Genomic DNA, 18,980 nt, shown 5'->3' on the forward strand with positions numbered 1-18,980 from the left:
GTGTATAGTGACTATTGTAAATAACCAAAAGCCAGATCAATGGGAAAACCACACCACGCATTAGTTCAATGGCTCACATATGTATGTTGCAACTTCATTTTACATGGTGCATGTATCTCAGCAATCAGAATGGACACACAACTGTAAATAAACATTAGTGGTGTTTGTACCAGCTGGTTCTATAGAGTACATGATGCACAAAACACGGGCACTGCTGAATATGTAGCGTGTGCCCAGTGGAGGGCATCTGATGTCTAAATGGATATCTAAACACCACGGTGGGAGTCAATCAATCCCAGAAATGTTTCCACTCCACGGTGATATTAAGGTCAGTTCTGACTGTGTCCAGTGTGTGGACCCATTTTTGCTCAAGCCTGGTGAGGGCTAGATTGATATCGCCTCCTTTTTTGTTGTTGTTGAAGTTGTTGCAGAATAGTCAACGGCAACAACAGTCAAGGCAGCTAACGTGCTTTCAATCCTGGCCAGATACGACGGGGAGCTGTTGTATAAGATTGCTCCGCTGCTGGAGTTTCTACCCGACAACGGTGCTTCAGATCCTCCAGGAGGGCGAGGTGGCATTGGATCATGCCATCACTGTGGCTCTGAACATTGCGTAAACAGGGTTCCGAGAGATGGGGAACGGTGTCTGCCTCAGTCGTCGTGGCTGGTTGAAAGCCACAAACTTCCATCAGGAGGTCCAAACGAGGATGCTGGATTTGTCCTTCGGCGGGTATAACCTCTTTGGAAAGGCCGTCGGCGAATCGTTGCAGGCCATTAAGACGTACACAGAGACTGCCTGTGCCCTGGGCACTCTTCAGCGGCATTGCCCGTCCTTTCGTGCCTCCGGCGGAAAAACTGGCAGATCATTGACAGGATTCGACGGAGGGTCCTCTTCATACCGTCAACCCTCCCGATCCATGACCCAGGAGGCCTACAGAGGCTGTTCCAAGGCTTGCCTTGGCCTCCATCTCCAGTCATTGCTCCAACTCCTCCTCGAAGAGGAAACCGGCTAACCCGGGGAAGCTGCGGGAGAAGCCGGAGAAGACCAATGCACAGGGAAACGTGTCCGACCTGCGCCTGAAGGCCCAGGTGGTCCAGGCAAAGTCATCCACAACAATCGAGCTGGTGGCGGCCGCCCTCTCGGAGGCAAAAGGGGCTGACGTGGCCCATGGGGGCCTGGCAGCGCCCAGAGTATCCCTGCCCCCGAGGCGGGAGGCCTCATCCAAGCTGGGCAAGGTGCAACGGCTGTTAGCACTGAAGACCACCACTGTGTGGACCATCATGTTGCTGCTCGGTATGATGGCATCGTGCATTTACCTGATCTGACTCTGCAGGTTGCGGATGCAACCCTTTCCGGAATTCCTGGACGCTTGGTGAATCCAGGTGTCCGGAAGCTTTGCAGGGGGCTCTGGAAATCCATGCTTCCGGCGATGTTGGAGCGCATGCCCCACCACCATATCGCTCGAAGGAATTCCTTGTCGAGAACAATCTTGTCTGCAAAGCTTCCGGACACCTGGATTCACCAAGCGTCCAGGAATTCCGGAAGCTTTGCAGACAAGATTGTTCTCGACAAGGAATTCCTTCGAGCGATATGGTGGTGGGGCATGCGCTCCAACATCGCCGGAAGCATGGATTTCCAGAGCCCCCCGTACCAGGAGACTGTCACCACGGACGCTTCCCTGGAGGCCTTGGGAGCCCACACCGGACGTCTCCATGCCAGAGACCCGTGGCTACTGGAGTAGAGGGATCTCCACATCAATGTCCTGGAGCTGCAGGCAGTGTTCTGGGCCCCCAAGTCTTTCCTTCTGTCCCAAAAGGGCAACGTGGTGAAGGTCTTCACAGACAATACCACCACAATGTTCTACATCAGGAAGCGGGAGGTACCAGATCCCTGGCGCTCTCCAGAGAGGCGCAGGACTTGTGGCACTGGGCCGTCGCCCAAGAGATCATTCCTTTTCACTTGGCGGGAGTCGAACACTGTCGCCAACTCCCTGAACAGAGAGCTGTGCTCTTGCCACGAGTTTGAACTTCGACATGATCAAGTGGAGAGCCTCTTCCTCAGACGGGGCAGACCCTTGATCGATCTGTTTGCGACAGCAACGAATTCCAAATGCCAGAAATTCGCCAGCAATTTCCAACAGCCAGGTAGCATGGGGGACATGTTTTACTTCCTGTGGGAAGGCCTGTTCCTGTACGCGTTCCCTCCGTTGCCTCTCCTGATGCGAGTCATCAATCAACTCAAACGGTGCTGATGCAGGATGATCCTAGTTGCCCCGGCGTAGCTGAGGTAGTTTTGGTACCTGGATCTTCTCAGCCTATCAACGGTGCCCCCCAGTCAAGCTGCCGGTGGTTGCGGATCTATTCGCCAGAGAAAGAGGCGCAATCCTACATCACGACCCAGGATCGCTGAACCTGAAGTCTTGGCTCCTGCAGCCTTAGAGTTCGGAGGGTATGAGCTGCCGGCAGACTGCTGGGAGGTTCTTGCCATGGCCATAGCGCCGTCGACACTGAAGTGCTACATGCATAAGTGGAAATGTTTTGCAACGTGGTGCCAGACGCAGAAGTTCAATCCTCTGAGGGTCATGGCCCCGCATATTCTTCCGTACTTGTTGTCCTTGGCCAAGGCGGGGCTGGCTCATGCCTCCATTAAGGTGCATCTGGCAGCTATCTCCCGGTACACAAGGTCTCCATGGCGGTCGTCTCTATGGACCCACCGTCTCATCAAGGAATTCCTTAAAGGACTATTTTGATCGCTCCTGCCGGTGAAGGGGCCTGCCCCAGCATGGGAACTCAACGTGGTACTGACGAGGCTCATGAGGGAACCCTTTGAGCCTGTGCATCATGTCCCTCAAGTTCCTAACGTGGAAAACGGCTTTCCTTGTGGCCATCACTTCTGCTAGGAGGGTATGTGAAATCCAGGCCCTTTACCCGCAAACAGCCGTATCTGACTTTTCACGACACCAGGGTGGTGCTGCAGACACATCCCTCCTTTATGCCAAAGGTTCCGTTGGAATTCCACCTCAACAAGCCTTTGGTGTTGCCAGTGTTCTTTCAGAAATCTTCGTCGCTGGCTGAAAGGACTTTGCACTCGCTGGATGTGGCTCGTGCTCTGAAGTTCTATGTGGCACGCTCAAAGAGTTCGTCTCAACTTTTCGTGAACTTTGGTCCTGTGAACCATGTGAAGGCCTTGTCCAAGGCTTCCATCTCCAGGTGGCTCTCCGACTGTATCACTCACTGTCACCGGTTGGCAAACCAACCGCAGCCCGGCCATCCGAGAGCCCATTCCACCAGAGCGATTGCTGCGATGACGGCGTTCCTGTCTGTTGTGCCCCTGCTGGACATCTGCAGGGCTGCTACGTGGAGGGCCACGCGCACCTTCACATGATTCCTACAGTATTTGGTCATTGCATCTGCCATTCCATCGAAATTTTTCCAACTAATGCATATTTTTTGGGGGGGTAAACGGTTCATTTTTGTTTAGGTGCATTGTATAAAAGGTAAAAAACGGGGGTTGGGGACCCCCTCACCCCCATAAAAAATGCATTTGATGCAAATTATTTAGATGGAAAAATTAAATGCAAGGAATTGGATGCAATTACCATAATCCGATTCTACTGCGGCAACAGGGATTCCAGAGATGAGTCCAAGGTCGGCCAAGCAGTGCTACGCAACCTTTTAGCTTGAAGGTGAGCCCGTTACGGAGGTGAGAGTAATTGCTTCTGTTGAGCCTTGCCACCTCCCGCCGTTGTGTAATGTACTGATATGTATTCTTTATTCATGAGCATGTGAATCCATGCCAGACCCAATGCTGGAGAAGGAACAGGTTTTGTTCTCCAGCATAGGTCTGGCATGGATTCACATGCAAACCCTCCCTCCTGCCCCTCTGCGGCTCTTCTTGGTCATACTGGCACTTAACGTGCTACCAAATCTGAAGATGGCTGCCAGAGGAAGGGCTTAGGGAGAGGGCAGTCATTGGCTGGGGGCAGTATGTCCCAGAGTTCAGTGATTAGTTTAGAGGAGAAATACAGTTTGTAAGTGAAAGTGAAACAGTTTTTTTCTTTTACTGAGGATTCCCGGCCTATTGACAGGGCATATTCACAAGCATGTGAATCCATGCCAGACCCATGCTGGAGAACAACAGTTACAGGTAAGTAACTTGTTCCTTATGTCCAGTGCCTTGGCTATTTGTATGTGTTTATTGCCTCCCTGACGGAAGGTATGTCGGGTAGGGGCAGTGGCAGCTCCCCAGCCTGCATCCCCAGTGGGCCATGCACGGCTGGGGAAGCAAACAAAACGCCCCCGACATTGTATGGCCCACTGAGCCTGTACTCTGGGGGAACAGAACTTTGAAAGGGATCCACGGCTTCCCTTTGAAAGTTTAAGCCAGGCCAGGAACGCTCCCTCAGCTGCAACAAGCAGCTGAGGGTGCTCTCCTGGGCTAGTGCGGCTACACCATTATGTACAAGTGTTCTGGTGGGTCAAAATACTATAATTCTAGCCTGTACTCTTGGTTTTCTCTTGAATTTGAAAGTCCTGCATCACATTCATGTGCTAGGTAATGCCCCGCTACACGTTTTCTCTTGTGGTTACAAATGTATCCTCGTTTGCCTAAGAATACAATGATCCTAGTGACTAGCACTTTCTGTTTAGATTTTTTCTAGCTTTGTGTGGTGTTCCTGACTTGGAGAAGCACTGCGTTACACTTCTGCAACTGTTTCATACACGGTTACATTTGTTTTGCTGTCTATTTTGGGAGTGCTTGGAGTCCTTGTGGCTAGCACTATTGTCTCCTGGTATTTCATGGCCACAGGTTTAACTTTGCGATTCACCTTTAATGTTGCCTTAGGATGAGGCTTCGATTAAGGAGATGAAGTGCATAAAGGTGGCTTTAGGTTGCTAATTTAGTGCTAGAAGTTCTGAAAGCTCAAACCTTTAACAACTTTCAGATTGGCAATGGTCACGGCAACCATTCATTAACCAATCAATGCTGGTCTGCAGATGAAAGGGGTGCACGTTACAAACCAGTGCAGAAAACAAAGGGTGAATTGAATGTATTGGCCAGGCCATCAGGAGGCCCTGCACTGAATACGCATCTGCCAAATAAAGAAAGTCGCTTTCTTTGATTACATTTTCCAAATTGGCAATATGTTTTTAGACATAAATTTAGAACAGGAAAGCCATTCATTTCCATCAGTATTTGTGTAAAAACCTGTAAAAACAGCATACCGGGAGCCCTAATTATGACTATGTATTGCTGTATCTAAGTCCCATTGTCTGCCGTGTCCTCTTTCGGCTTTATGTATAGAGCCTGTCACTAGATTGTGATCTCACGTGTTAGCAGTTGGGGTGAAACTGGTCTAAATTTACAATTAAGGTTTTTTGTATACAAACACTGCTTAAATCTTGTGTTAAGTGCCCTAAAATGTTTATTTTTAAACTTGATAAAGATGTCTGTGTTACTTTAACAAATTGTATAGTTTTGTCACTTGCCCAGTGTTGGGGGGGTTTCTTTGGTTATCTGTGTGTAAGCTGATCTTCCCTTCCAGCCCTCCTCCCTCCTGAGGTGAAGTCTGACTTATCTGCTATGCTTACCGCTTTTAGAAGGGTTTTGGCTTCCTTTTTGGTGGGTGATGTTGAGAAACCCTCACAAAAGACTTGCATACAAATTTGAGTATCAGACTATTTCTAAGATGGTTTTATATCTGTTCAAATTTAAGTTAATGTGATGCAATCAACTGTCCTGGAAGTCATGTTATTTTTTTCCTCCACACCAGACGAGCTCTGTGATTACGAGGAGCGAAGGAGGCAGGCAGAGGAGGAGAAGCAACAGTTGCCTGAGCTGGTCCGGGCCAAGGTTCCTTTCATGGCGTGCCTCGAAGCCTATGGGGCTCCCGAGCAGGTGGATGACTTTTGGAGCACCGCCCTGCAAGCCAAGTCTGTGGCAGTTAAGTACGTGCCAGTTGATGAGGGTGAACTAATGGGAAGTTGTGTGTTTGGAGGAGGGAACTGACCAGTAGGCCCAGTGACAGTGGAGGAGAGGGCAGACTGACAAGGGTATAGAAAGGCACCTACTTTGTAATTCATATGATTGAAAGGAAGCAGGGGATGGAGTGGCTAGCTGCAATTGTAGAGACAAATTTGGTTAGAAGTGGAGTCTTATGTAGGATGGAGGTTGGCTTTTAGCATGGGATGTCATACAGACATGTAGAGGTAAAGAGGGGCTGGTGAGTTGCTGTGCATATCCTGTGGTTGCCAGGTTTGAAGGAAAGGCTGTAGACCTAGTGATGGGCAGGAACTGAGGACCTGGATTATAGCGTAGGAAAGAGTTCTTGGTTTGACATCCACCACAAGAGTGGAGGGTTTGGTTGGTAGAGGGGGAAGGAGTTAGGAGCAGAGGTAGATGAGCAGGGTGGAGAGAAGCACATAGACAGGGGTAGCATGCAGATTTGGGTGTTGCACCTCGGGCAAAGGGAGACTGATTAGATATGTAAAAGTCCCTTTGCCATGGAAGGTTCTGGTTCTGCTTTTGTGATGGGCACATTCTGAATCATCAGTGTTCACCAGCATGTTCAATTGTACTTAAATGTATACTCTGGTTAAGGTTGCAGCCTAGAGCTATGCCATTCAGTTAGACAGATGGTAAAGGAGGTCATTTTAATACTTTAGTACCCCACTCCATAACTCCCTGTGTCTTGACTTGCCACAACCCCCTTACTTTACAACTCTAACTTATTTCAGTGTTCCATTTACTGCCTCATCTCCACACCTCTAGATGAAGCAAACATCCCGTTCCATAGACAGTTTTCGTACCAAAAATAATGTGATTCTTGTGTGTGTTCTACTGCCTAGAAGAGTCTATGGAGTTACACGTTTAGAATATGATCTTCCATTATTTCAGGAGCAATGTAGAAAATGTTAATTTTCATTTTCTCCACTTAGTCTACTGTACCCATTTTCTGTGCTTCATGGTGACAGCTCATCAGAATCCACCAGAGGAGGGTCTTTGGATGAAACATATTTGAGATTTCTTTCCTTTTATCTCTGTGCAGAGCTTTCAGTCCAAGTCTCCGGGCCTCTTTTTATGAGTCAGCTGATAATTGTAAAAACCAGCACTATGCCTAATTTCTTTTGCCTACCTGATTTTAGATTATGAGATGATATTGCATGGAATACTGCAATTCGGAATTGGACATCTGCATGGGGTGTTAGCACATGTTTATTTAAACTCGAAAGGTGAAGGTAACAATTGAACCCTCCACATAATTGTTCTCTAGTGTGAAGGGATAGTTTTTTTTAAACGTTTTTTTATTGATTTTGAATAAAACATAACTTAGACTCTCATGTACATTGAATAAATTGTCCAGTCAATTGTCTGTATATTCCACACACCCCAACTCCTCCCCACCCTCATCCCAGCCTATTCCACAACATTGTTAACTTATTGCATCAACATTAGTTATATGCATTTGCATTCGCTACTGAATGTGCAGGATGAAAGTTACTGTTCAAGTATCGCTATACGGTAGGGCCATCAACTTCTCCAGCATGGGGTCTGGCATGGATTCACATGCTCATGAATATTCCCCGTCGTCAGGCTGGGAATCCTCGGTAAAGAAAAAACCAGTATCAGTTTCGTTTCTGATCTGTCTTTCGTAGTAACAACCAATCACTGGTCTCTGCGTCATACTGACCACAGCCAATGACTGCCCTCTACCTAAGCACCGCCTCTGGCAGCCATCTTCAGATTTTTACCGCACGTTCATGTGTTGGGATCCTCGTGCTATTGCTCTCGAGCGTTAGTGCTATTTTTTTCACGTTTTTTCTCAAAAACTTCGTTTTTTCGGTCAAAAGAGCCTCAAGCTCCACCGACTCACTATCCGATCAACGGGGACCCGTGTCGGATTCGTCTGCGCCCCTCAAGGGTGAAGATTCGTCGAGCTACGCTTTTGGAGGACTCCAGAAGTTTCTCAGGCCCGGTCATGGCCCAGGAGAAGGGAAGCTCGACGCCCGGAAAGCTGTTCAGGGTCTGCCCTGGATGCCAGCTGCAGAACGTCTTCAAGGAGGACGAACACTCCTTTTGTCTCTACTGCCTACATGAGGACAAGACGCACGTGGAGAAGGACTGTGCGTTTTGCGGCAACATGTCGGAGCGGACCATGAAGGACCGCCATCAACGTCTCGCCAACTGGCTAGAAGGGAAGAGCCCGTCCGGCGAGAAGAAGAAGAAGAAATTTGAGCGGTCTTCTAAGTCCTTTGAGGACGCCCCGGCGACGGGGGTCCAACATAAGACCAAGCACCGCGAGTCCGCTGGCACCGGGAGCGCCGAACGGTCGGGCTCTACGGGCGCCAGGCAGGGCGCACCCTCCCCGGCACCATCAACCACGAGCCAACGCTCTGGGTCGGGTAAGAGGAAGGCCGAGCACCCGGCGAAGCTCCTGGAGAGGCCCCGGTCGAGCTTGAAGGCCCCATCGGAGGGGGAGCGAAGCGGTGTCCCCCCCCCTCAAGGATAAGGCGGTGAGCGCACCTAAGGTGGTGAAGGCCTTAATCCATCCGGCCAAGCCCTCTATCGAAACTGTCGCGGCGGCCCTGGCTCAGCCTGTGCAGGCTACACCAGTGGTGGCGACCTCGGGGCTCAGAGTCTCCCTGCCACCTCAGAGGGAGTCATCTTTTGTGCCCATCGATAGGACCCCCGTGAAATCCCCCGTGGGGAAGAAAAAGGGGGGGCAGGGTGTCGTCGTAGATTCGGCCTCAACCTCGGAGGAGGAGCTGGTCGAAGTCTTAAGCCACGGCCTCGGCGTGGAAGAAGACCGACCCGTCGGGATGGATCCCGACGCAGGTGACGACGACATCATCGAGGGTACCGACGGGGCCCCTGATCGCCCGTCGGATTCCCCTCTGCCAGCGCCGCGAGACAACTCGTCGGCCATTTTGTTGGCTATACAGTCCTTATGCTCAGAGATAAGGACGAGACTACAGTTGCCGACGGAACCTCTCCCGTCGGGGGACCCAGAACCGGGACCTTCTGGTGTTCCCCCTACCAAGAAAAGAAGGATCCACCCTCCGCCTCCTTTTCAGCCGTCGCGCCCCTTCCAGCCCTCCTCCCCGTCCACCCGAGGGGATGATACGGGGACTGACACGGCAGCGACGGGTACGGACGACGAGGTATACGACGAGGATGTACCGTCGTCGCCTCCCACCAGGGCTTCTCCGCCCGACGAGATTGGATCGTTCCACTCCATGATCTCCAGGGCATCCGAGCTTTTTCAACTCTGCCCTGAGGAGAAGAAGAAGGAAGGTTTCCTTTATCAGCGGCGCGAGGCCAAGAGGAAGACGGTCCTCTCAGTGCCTCTATTGGACGACATTTGGGATGAGGGCCTCACCCTCCTCAAGAACCCTTCCACGACGCCAGCTAGAAGAGACCGGTACGAGAAGAAGTACCGGGTCCCGGACACGGCCCCCCTGTGCCTCCGGGCGCAGCCTACCCCGGACTCCGTCGTCTCCGCGGCGGCCAGGAAGAAAGCGGGGGGGGTGCGGCCTCCACATCGACTTCCCCACCGGACGGTGAGGGAAAGAAATTGGACGCTATGGGACGCAGAGTCATCTCGTCGGCAGCGACGACGATTAAAGCGGCCAATGCCTTGGCTATCGTGGCCCGCTACGACAGGGAGCTCTGGTACAAACTGGCTCCCCTGCTGGACTTCCTGCCGGACGACAAGAGGACAGAGGCCCTGGAGATCCTGCAGGAAGGTGAGGTGGCTTCGGACCACGCCATTACCGTTGCGACGGACATCGCCGACACTGGGTTCCGCCAGTTGGGCAACGGCGTTTGCCTTAGGCGGCGTGGATGGCTCAAGGCTACGGACTTCCGTCAAGACGTTCAGACCAGAGTCCTGGACATGCCCTTCGATGGGAACAACCTGTTTGGCAAAACAGTGGACGATTCCCTTCAGGCCATTAAAGCGGACACTGAGACGGCCCGGGCCCTGGGAGTTCTGCAGCAACGACGGACGCCCTTTCGGAGCAGCGGAGGCAAGGGTCCAAAGGTTCCGGCGGCGGTTTCTCCACCTACCGTCAAGCGGCCCGCTCGTCGTCTTAGGAGGCCTACAGAGGACGAGGCAAGTCTGGCGGACTCCGCCGTCGTCGCCAAGGAGGTCAAGGCGGCAAAGCCTCGTCCAAGCAGGATTGAACCGGCCGTGGGGTCGGGCCCCCACCGAAGCACCCCGGTGGGAGGCCGGCTGGCGAGCTTCGTCAGCGTGTGGGAGTCCATCTCCACCGACCGTTGGGTGCTGGACGCCTTGGCCCTGGGCCACGCGCTCGAGTTTCAAAGAAGGTGTCCACGCGTCCCCCCCGTGGCCAGGAAAGAACTTCACGTCCCTCAACTTCTCCTGGAGGTAAAAGCGATGCTCAGGAAGGGCGCCATCGAACTCGTCCCAAAGAGGCTTCGGGGCTCCGGAGTGTACTCGAGATACTTTCTCGTGAAGAAGAAGACGGGGGGATGGCGCCCCATCCTGGACCTGCGACGTCTGAACAAGTTCATCAAGGCGCAAAAGTTCCGGATGGTCACCCTCCAGCACGTCCTGGGTCAGCTGGAGGAAGGAGACTTCCTGTCGTCGTTGGATTTGGAGGGTGCCTACTTCCATATTCCCATCCTAAAGGGGCACCGAAAATTCCTCAGGTTTGTGGTCCAAGGGCGTCATTACCAGTTCAAAGCCCTCCCCTTCGGTCTACGGTCGGCACCCAGGGTGTTCACCAAGTGCCTCGCACCGGTGGCGGCGCAGCTGCGCCGCGAGGGGATCCACGTCTACCCCTACCTGGACGACTGGCTCATCTGAGCCAAGACGAGGGAGCTCGCCGTGGTTCACACGGCAAGGACCGTCCAACTTCTCACGGACCTGGGATTCTCCGTGAACTACGCCAAATCCCACCTGGTACCCGCGCAAGACGCTCTGTTTCTGGGAGCGAGGCTCAACACAGTGTCCCTTCTGGCCTCCCCGTCGGAGGAGAGGACCAGGACCATCCTGGGCAAGGTGCAACGGATGTTGGTGGCCGACGCGGCCAAGGTGAGGTCCATCAAGTCCCTCCTCGGAATGATGTCTTCCTGCATCTACCTCATTCCCATGTGCAGGCTCCGGATGCGCCCGTTGCAGGAGTTCCTGGACGCGCGCTGGATCCAAACGACGGGCAGCTTCGAGGAAAGGATCACACTCGACGAGAGTTTCCGACGAGCGATCCGGTGGTGGGACACCCGCGCGCATCTGACGGCGGGCGTGGACTTCCAGACCCCAGCCCACCAGGAGACAGTGACCACGGATGCCTCCCTGGAAGGGTGGGGAGCGCACACCGAAAATCTACACGCAAGGGGCCTTTGGCTCCCGACGGAGAAAGCCTTACATATCAACATCCTGGAGCTCCGTGCAGTGTTTTGGGCCCTCAGGTCCTTCCTTCCGTCCCTCAAGGGCAAGGTGGTGAGGATCTTCACCGACAACACCACCACCATGTTTTACATCAGAAAACAGGGCGGAACCAGGTCCCCAGCACTGTCCAAGGAGGCGCAGGACCTGTGGCATTGGGCAGTCGCCCAAGGGATGTTTCTGGTGCCGTTTCATCTGGCAGGGATAAAAAACACCATCGCCGACTCACTCAGCAGGGAGCTGCGCTCGTGCCACGAGTGGGAACTATGGCAGGAACAAGTGGATCGCCTCTTCCGACGGTGGGGCACACCCCAGATCGACCTGTTCGCGACGGCGACGAACTCCAAGTGCCGGAGGTTCGCCAGCAGGTTTCCCCAGGCGAGGAGCATGGGCGATGCTTTCTCGTTCCCCTGGGAGGGCCTGTTCCTCTACGCGTTCCCTCCCTTGCCACTGCTAATCCGGCTCGTCAACCAGCTCAAGAGGTCACGGTGCAGGATGATCCTCGTCGCACCTGCGTGGCCGAGGCAGATATGGTTCACGGACCTTCTGGACTTGTCAGCGTCCCCGCCAATCAAGCTGCCGGTGGACGCGGATCTGCTCTCCAGGGAAGGAGGCGCCATCCTCCACCACGACCCGAAATCGCTGAACTTGCAGGCCTGGCTCCTGCAGCGCTAGAGTTTGGAGGATACGACATACCGGCCGACTGCAGAGAGGTTCTTGCAAAGGCCAGGGCGTCCTCGACTCTTAAATGCTACGGACACAAATGGAAGAGGTTCTCTGTCTGGTGCCACGCACAGATGATTAACCCTCTACGGATTACGGCTCCCCAAGTTCTGCCGTACCTGCTGACGCTGGCCAAAGCTGGACTGGCACACGCGTCCATCAAGATTCATCTGGCTGCGATCTCCCGATACACCAGGACCACGGGACGGACGTCCTTGTGGTCTCATCGTCTGGTGAAAGAGTTCATGAAGGGACTGTTCAGATCGTTCCCGCCGGTGAAGGCTCCGGCCCCGGCGTGGGAGCTCAACGTGGTGCTGACCAAGCTCATGGGACCTCCGTTCGAGCCTCTGCACTCGGCCCCGTTGAAGTTTCTGTCGTGGAAGACAGCGTTTCTTGTGGCCATCACCTCCGCACGACGGGTGGGAGAGATCCAGGCCCTTTCCTGCAAGGCCCCGTACTTGACTTTTCACGATACGAGGGTGGTGCTCAGGACGCACCCCTCCTTCATGCCCAAGGTACCGTCGGACTTCCATCTCAACGAACCCTTGGTGTTGCCTGTATTCTTCCCGTCACCTTCGTCGCCGGCTGAGAGGACTTTGCACTCGCTGGATGTGGCTAGAGCGCTGAAGTTCTACGTGGACCGCACGAAGTGTTTTCGGAAGACGTCACAACTCTTTGTGAACTTTGGACCTGTCAATCAGGGGAAGGCTCTCTCGAAGGCTTCCATTTCCAGATGGCTCTCCGGCTGTATCATGTACTGTCATCGGTTGGCAAACCGACCGCTGCCCGGCCGTCCGAGAGCCCATTCCACCAGAGCGATCGCAGCTACCACGACGTTCCTTTCTGGTGTGCCCCTGCTGGACATATGCAGGGCTGCTACGTGGAGGTCGACGCACACCTTCACGAAGTTCTACTGCGTCGATCGGGATTCCAGGGAGAAGTCCAGGGTCGGCCAAGCAGTGCTGCGCAACCTGTTCGCCTGAGGTGAGCCTGGTGAGGAGGTAAGATGCTTAATGTTGAGTTTGATGCAATGCTTAATGTTGAGCCTTTGCCACCTCCCGTGGTTGTGCATGTGTGTACTGCTATGTATTCTTTATTCATGAGCATGTGAATCCATGCCAGACCCCATGCTGGAGAAGGAACAAGTTACTTACCTGTAACTGTTGTTCTCCAGCATGGGTCTGGCATGGATTCACATGCGAACCCTCCCGCCTACCCCTCTGCAGCTCTTCACTTGGTCATACTGCCACTTCACGTGCTTCCAAATCTGAAGATGGCTGCCAGAGGCGGTGCTTAGGTAGAGGGCAGTCATTGGCTGTGGTCAGTATGACGCAGAGACCAGTGATTGGTTGTTACTACGAAAGACAGATCAGAAACGAAACTGATACTGGTTTTTTCTTTACCGAGGATTCCCAGCCTGACGACGGGGAATATTCATGAGCATGTGAATCCATGCCAGACCCATGCTGGAGAACAACAGTTACAGGTAAGTAACTTGTTCCTCCTGCACCATATGCTTCCAGGAGTCAAGGTCAATAATTTGTTCTCCTTGGCGGGCTGTTTCCTGCTATACAGAGGTCTCTGCAAGCATCTATATTTGGAGGTCGCTCCTCCATTTACGCACTTCTGGTCTCCTGTGCACTTTACACCCATTGCTATTCTACGCTTCGCCAGGATGTATGCCAAGTCTTTCAACTTACTGACATGTCTCGCCTGTTTTGGTCGCTCAAAAAGGCCTGCGCTATTGCATCTCCAAGCAAGCCCAGAACATGTGTACCAGGTCCGCATTAATCAACCCGCACTTTGGGCAGGTTTGATCAGTAACCCTGCTGAAATTGTCAATCCTCTCTGGGGTTAAGTATGCCCTAGGAGTTATATACAACTGTATTAATTGGAGCTTTGCGTTTCTAGACACCTTTTTATGATAGGCAAGCGCCCTACTCCAGACTGCGTCTGTTAGTTCTTGCAAGTCTGCCTCCCAGCTGCACCTGGTGTGCCTCAGCATGTCCCTGCTCTGTGACATCAGTAACTCATATATCCTAGACACTGCATGTCCTCCCTCCGAAATATTTTAGTGTTTCTATAGTTTCTTCCTCATGCAACACCCCTTATGTACCCAACCATTTCTACTTCAATTTAGAGAGGGATGCAGTGTGCGTTATGTGCTGTCCTGTGTGCATGCCTATTTCTAAGGTGAGTACGCTAAAGTTTAACGGTCTTCCTTCACCTAATAAATCTCCTACCGTTGCCACTTCCATGGGTTCCCACTACTTCCTCACATTTAGTCTAAGTTATGGGTTCTTAGCCTTCAGATTCACCAATGGGACCTGGGGGGAATAATGTGACTGTTTCTCTAAAAAGTGACAGACCCTGAGCCAAATTGTTCTACCCTGCTTCAGCAGCAGCGGGGACCCATGGGTGCATGGTGCTACCATCCATATCCCCTCCTTCAAGTAAAATGGGGCACATAAGGGCTGCAGCATCAAAGTGTCTTGTGACTGCTCATCCGATAGCAAGTTCGTAATGAATTGCAGCTGGCCCGCCATGAAATATGCCTCAAAATTGGGCACCTTTATGCGCCCTTGCTCGTACGGTTTCTGTAATTTATTCTGTAATTCTGTATTAATTCATTAATACTTTCTTGCGTTACGCACACCTCCCCATCTTTCCGCACAATCTCCCATATCCACTCCTGTTTGGACTCCCTTCTGTATAGCCAGGCCAGCAAGCGACCAGCCTTATCACCTTCGGCATGTTGTGTCTGTACATATTTCTTGTAGTGTAGCTTGCCTAATCTTTCCCAATGTGCCAAACATTCCTGCTGTAGCCTGGCTACTTTTTGGGTCCTTTCGCTGGACAAGTCCCCTGAGTGGTCCATGGTCTCTAGCTTGGTTTCAGCTTTACCCAAATCGTTTTCTATCACAGCTTGAATACCTCTAGCCTTTGCTATCGCTGTCCCTCTAATCACCACTTTAAAAGCTTCCCTCAATGTGGCCATTCAATCAACGCTTCCTATGTTGTTTTTAAAGTAGTCCTTCACCCCCTCTCGCAACTGTTCTCGGAACCTCCCCTCTCTGAGGGACTCTCTTCTTAGTTTCCAGGTTGGTATGCGTGCTCTGGGAGGGTGAATTTGCCAAGTAACCACTAAGGGAACATGATCAGACAGCACCCGAGCTCTATATTCCGCTGCTGTAAATTTGCCTAATGTCTCTTCTCCTGTAAATACATAGTCCAGTCTAGTATGTAAGTCCTTAAGGGCGGTATAATGAGAATATCCACAGGCATGTGGGTGTAGGGCTCTCCACACATCAGACAATGTGAATGCTTGCAATAACATATTTAAGGCTTTGGCTGGTGGACCTGGATGTGTTAATTTATCATCCGACCTATCTAAGTTAGGGTTTAGCGTACAATTGGTCTCCACCCCATATCAATGTACCGTCCCTGAATTTACTAATCTGGGTATATAACGAGCGGAAATAGGCTGCGGTATCATTGTTCGGTGCACATGTATTAATAATGCAGAACTCTCTTTGCTCCACAAGCCCTTTGACAGTCATCATCCTTCCATCCTCATCTCCAAAAGTCTTCAGGACTTTAAATGGTACAGACGGTACCACCCATATCAGAACCCCTGTAGCCCAGGGTTATGCCGTTTCATTTCCTAGCGAGTGCAGTTTCTGTCCTTTGTGAGGTGCGTCTCTTGAAGGAGCGCAATATCAATCTTTTGACGTCTCAAGTATGACATTATTCTATTGCGTTTAATATAACTATTGAGCCGTCTAACATTCAATGAGGCTATTCTAAGGTCTCCCATCTCGTCAAGCGATTTCGCATAATTGAACAGTCTAATGCACATATCATATGTTCCCTGCGTGGATCTGTAGGCTACCTCCCCAATAACTACCCCAACTCCCTTGCCCAACCCAACAATTGGCCAGCTCAATACCTTGTGCTCAGGCATCACTGCTTGGCCCCGTTGCTTGTCCTGGGGGCTGGGGTGCGGCAGGTGGATACTCTGAAACAAGTATCCAAAAACAAATCTGCTGTTAGTGGAAGGACGCTTCTCCGCAGCATGCTCTTAGATGGTGTGCGCACTGCAAGCTCCTGTTGTGCATAAATATTAGTGCCTATGTTTTGTGCAAAAGGTCATTGCCTCTCGCAATCTGCCGGTCATGCCTGGCGTCATCCTTGTGGTATTCTGCAGGCCTTTCAGCCTGTGTGCCCCTTCACCTGCCATCTGCTGGACCTCTTTAGACAGTAAGTCCTCTGTGTCCATCCATGTGTGAGCATCCTCCGGGTTGTCCAAAAAATGGCTCTGCCCTTATTGAACACCTTCAATCTTGCTGGGTATAGTAACATGTACTTAAGGTCCACTCTTTGCAGCCTCCTCTAGACAGATGTGAAGTGCATCCTTTTCTTTTGCATCTGTAGGGTATAGTCCGGGTATGCAGTAATATTTACTGAGGCTCGCTGTTTTGTACCGCCTTTCCGAAAGTATTCAATGATCCTTTCTCTATCTTTGTAATAGAGTATCCTAGCTATTATGGGCCGTGGTGGGGCGCCGGGAGGCAGTTTCTTCATCAAGGACTTGTGAGCTCCTTCAACTGTGAAGCCCTGAGTGAGGGTGCCCGGGCCGATTTCTTGTAATAGCATGTTTTCAATGAAATTGGTGGGGTTCGTGCCCTCTTCCCCCTCAGAAAGTCTGACTATTCTCACATTATTGTGGCTGGCCTGGCCTTCTGCATCTTCAACTCTACCCTCAAGATTCTGCAGTTGCTGTTGCAATGTAGATACATCCATGGACGTGTCTTTCTGACCGGCAGTGTTCTCTGCCACTTCCTTTTCTAGTGTATCCTGAGAGGACCCAATATCTTGCCTCAGAAGGTTCATGACCAGCCTAATGGCGTCTATTTTGCAATCTTCAGAGCTGCTATGCTGACCTGCTGGTCTCCTTTAGCTCAAATCTGTTTGCCTTTTGAAGATAGTGCCTCTGGTGCAGCGCTGTCCACCAAGTTTGTGGGTTTGGTGAAGGTGCCCATTGTCGTCTGCTTAGACTTATTCTTTTGGGGCTTGGACGTCATAGATGAATGTGTTGGACCGAAAATTCCACTCCCGTCCGCTTACTTGGTTACTTGTAGCCTATTGCTGGGCACCAGTTGGTGTCGGCTGAAGACTGTTCTTGCATTGCAGGGTAGATAAGTTGCTTCCCGGGTGCCTTGGACAGACTCTGTCATTAGATGGCGTCCTTTATATTGCAGTAGTATTTGCAACCTTGTGTTTTCCAGGTGGAAGCTATCTGCGCTGCGGGTTTTACTCAGCATTGTCTGCCATCTTAATTCGTCCCCGGCAGGTTCGCCAGTGCTTGCATGCTTCTCACTGTACACGTACCCTATAGGGTGCGTGTTAGGCAGAATTGCAGGCATTACCCTCTGCGACCACTACACACAATTAGGACTACAGGTGTTAGCCAAACCAACCTTTGGTACCACACAGTTTTTGGTAGCGAGCTGAGCAGCCAGGCTTATCTCAAGAGGGAATGTGAGCAGTAAAAGAGGTTACACAGAGGTCTTACAATCACAGTGGTTCAAGTAGACACGTACACTCAAGGTTTCTTGGTAAAACACTTATTAATTTATTACACAGTCATTTAGAAAACATCCACTAGAAGGAGGCAACTTAATATTATACACAAATATACTTCAATATAAAATTCAAAGGTTTTGAGACAGTTTGAGCTCCCCTGAAATAGGAGCCAACTAACAGTTCAGTTACGTAGAAAGGAGCAAAAGGCACAAGGTAAGTAAAATAGATCATATATACTTTTTAGACCGTGCAAATAGTTTGTTCACCAGAATAGTTCAATTCAAGTCAATAGGCCAGGCCAAAGTCAATGGGCTAGTGTTCTGGATAGGAAAGATCAGTTCTGGTATCAAACGGTAAAGTCTTTGCGAAAGTTCTTAGAAGTAGTTTAGGCAAACATGAATCGTATGTCGGGTCACAAGCTGATTAGGCCTGCAAGTTGGGAAAGTTTCAACAACTTTCACAGCAAGAGTGGCGTTCTCTCAATCGGTATGAAGAAACAAATGCTGCTGAAGTCGTGGTTCCTGGCATGTCCTGCAGATCTCGCTGTTCCTGATCCTCAGTCGTGGGGACAGGAGGGAGGACCTCGGGGGACTCCTGCACTGCACGGAATCATTGAAGAAAGCAAACAAGATGGAGTCGCTTCAGTTCCAGTAGCTGTAGATTCAAAAACACAAACTGGTGTCCCTCTCCTTGGTTAATCCTGACCAGCCTTGAGAATGGTATCCAGGTGTCTTATGAGTTGATTTGTCCCACCAACTCAAAGAAAGAAGCCGTCCTTGAAGGAGCTTCTCTGTTGAATGGAGTTTGGCAATTCAGACCTGCAGCAGGGCTTCACCGGGCAAATCAACGGTCAGGAGTTGCAGCAGCCGTCCTCTTCCAACTCGTCTTCGGTTCTTTCGTTCCAGTGATTGTCTCTGCCTTCCAGTCCTGGAGACTTGCCTTTTAAACAGTTTTCTCCCTTTCATTACAGCCTAGCTGTCACTCACCCAGCAGGGTGGCCGTCCTTGCCGAACAGTCAGCCAGCCAATCACGCCAGAGTGCATTTTGGTCTCCTAGGAGACTAAGCACAGGGAGTTTCGGGCACCTCCCTCACTTCCTGGCTACGCCAGACACTCAGACGCCAAAGGCGGTCTTCAGTCCTGAAGCCTGCCAAAGGCACACGAACAAAGGGGCCAAACCTGGTTTGGTGCGCAAAGACAAACCGTAGAAGGACCTTTCCAAAAAGAAATGGGGAAAAAAAAGAGGACCGGCACCTGTTTA

At 51.4% G+C, this 18,980-nt stretch overlaps 1 protein-coding gene across 2 annotated transcripts in view; it reads left to right on the forward strand.

The window, feature by feature from the left end:
- Nucleotides 1-18,980, forward strand: part of USP5 (ubiquitin specific peptidase 5) — a 1,083,475-nt gene that overhangs the window by 907,331 nt on the left and 157,164 nt on the right. For both annotated transcript variants that reach the window (XM_069650637.1, XM_069650636.1), the window contains exon 13: nt 5,775-5,949. In XM_069650637.1, the coding sequence (XP_069506738.1) occupies nt 5,775-5,949 (175 nt within the window). The remainder of the gene's footprint in view (nt 1-5,774; nt 5,950-18,980) is intronic.

Source organism: Ambystoma mexicanum, chromosome 3p, assembly GCF_040938575.1.
Source record: "Ambystoma mexicanum isolate Mex_15411 chromosome 3p, UKY_AmexF1_1, whole genome shotgun sequence".
Lineage (NCBI taxonomy): Eukaryota > Metazoa > Chordata > Amphibia > Caudata > Ambystomatidae > Ambystoma > Ambystoma mexicanum.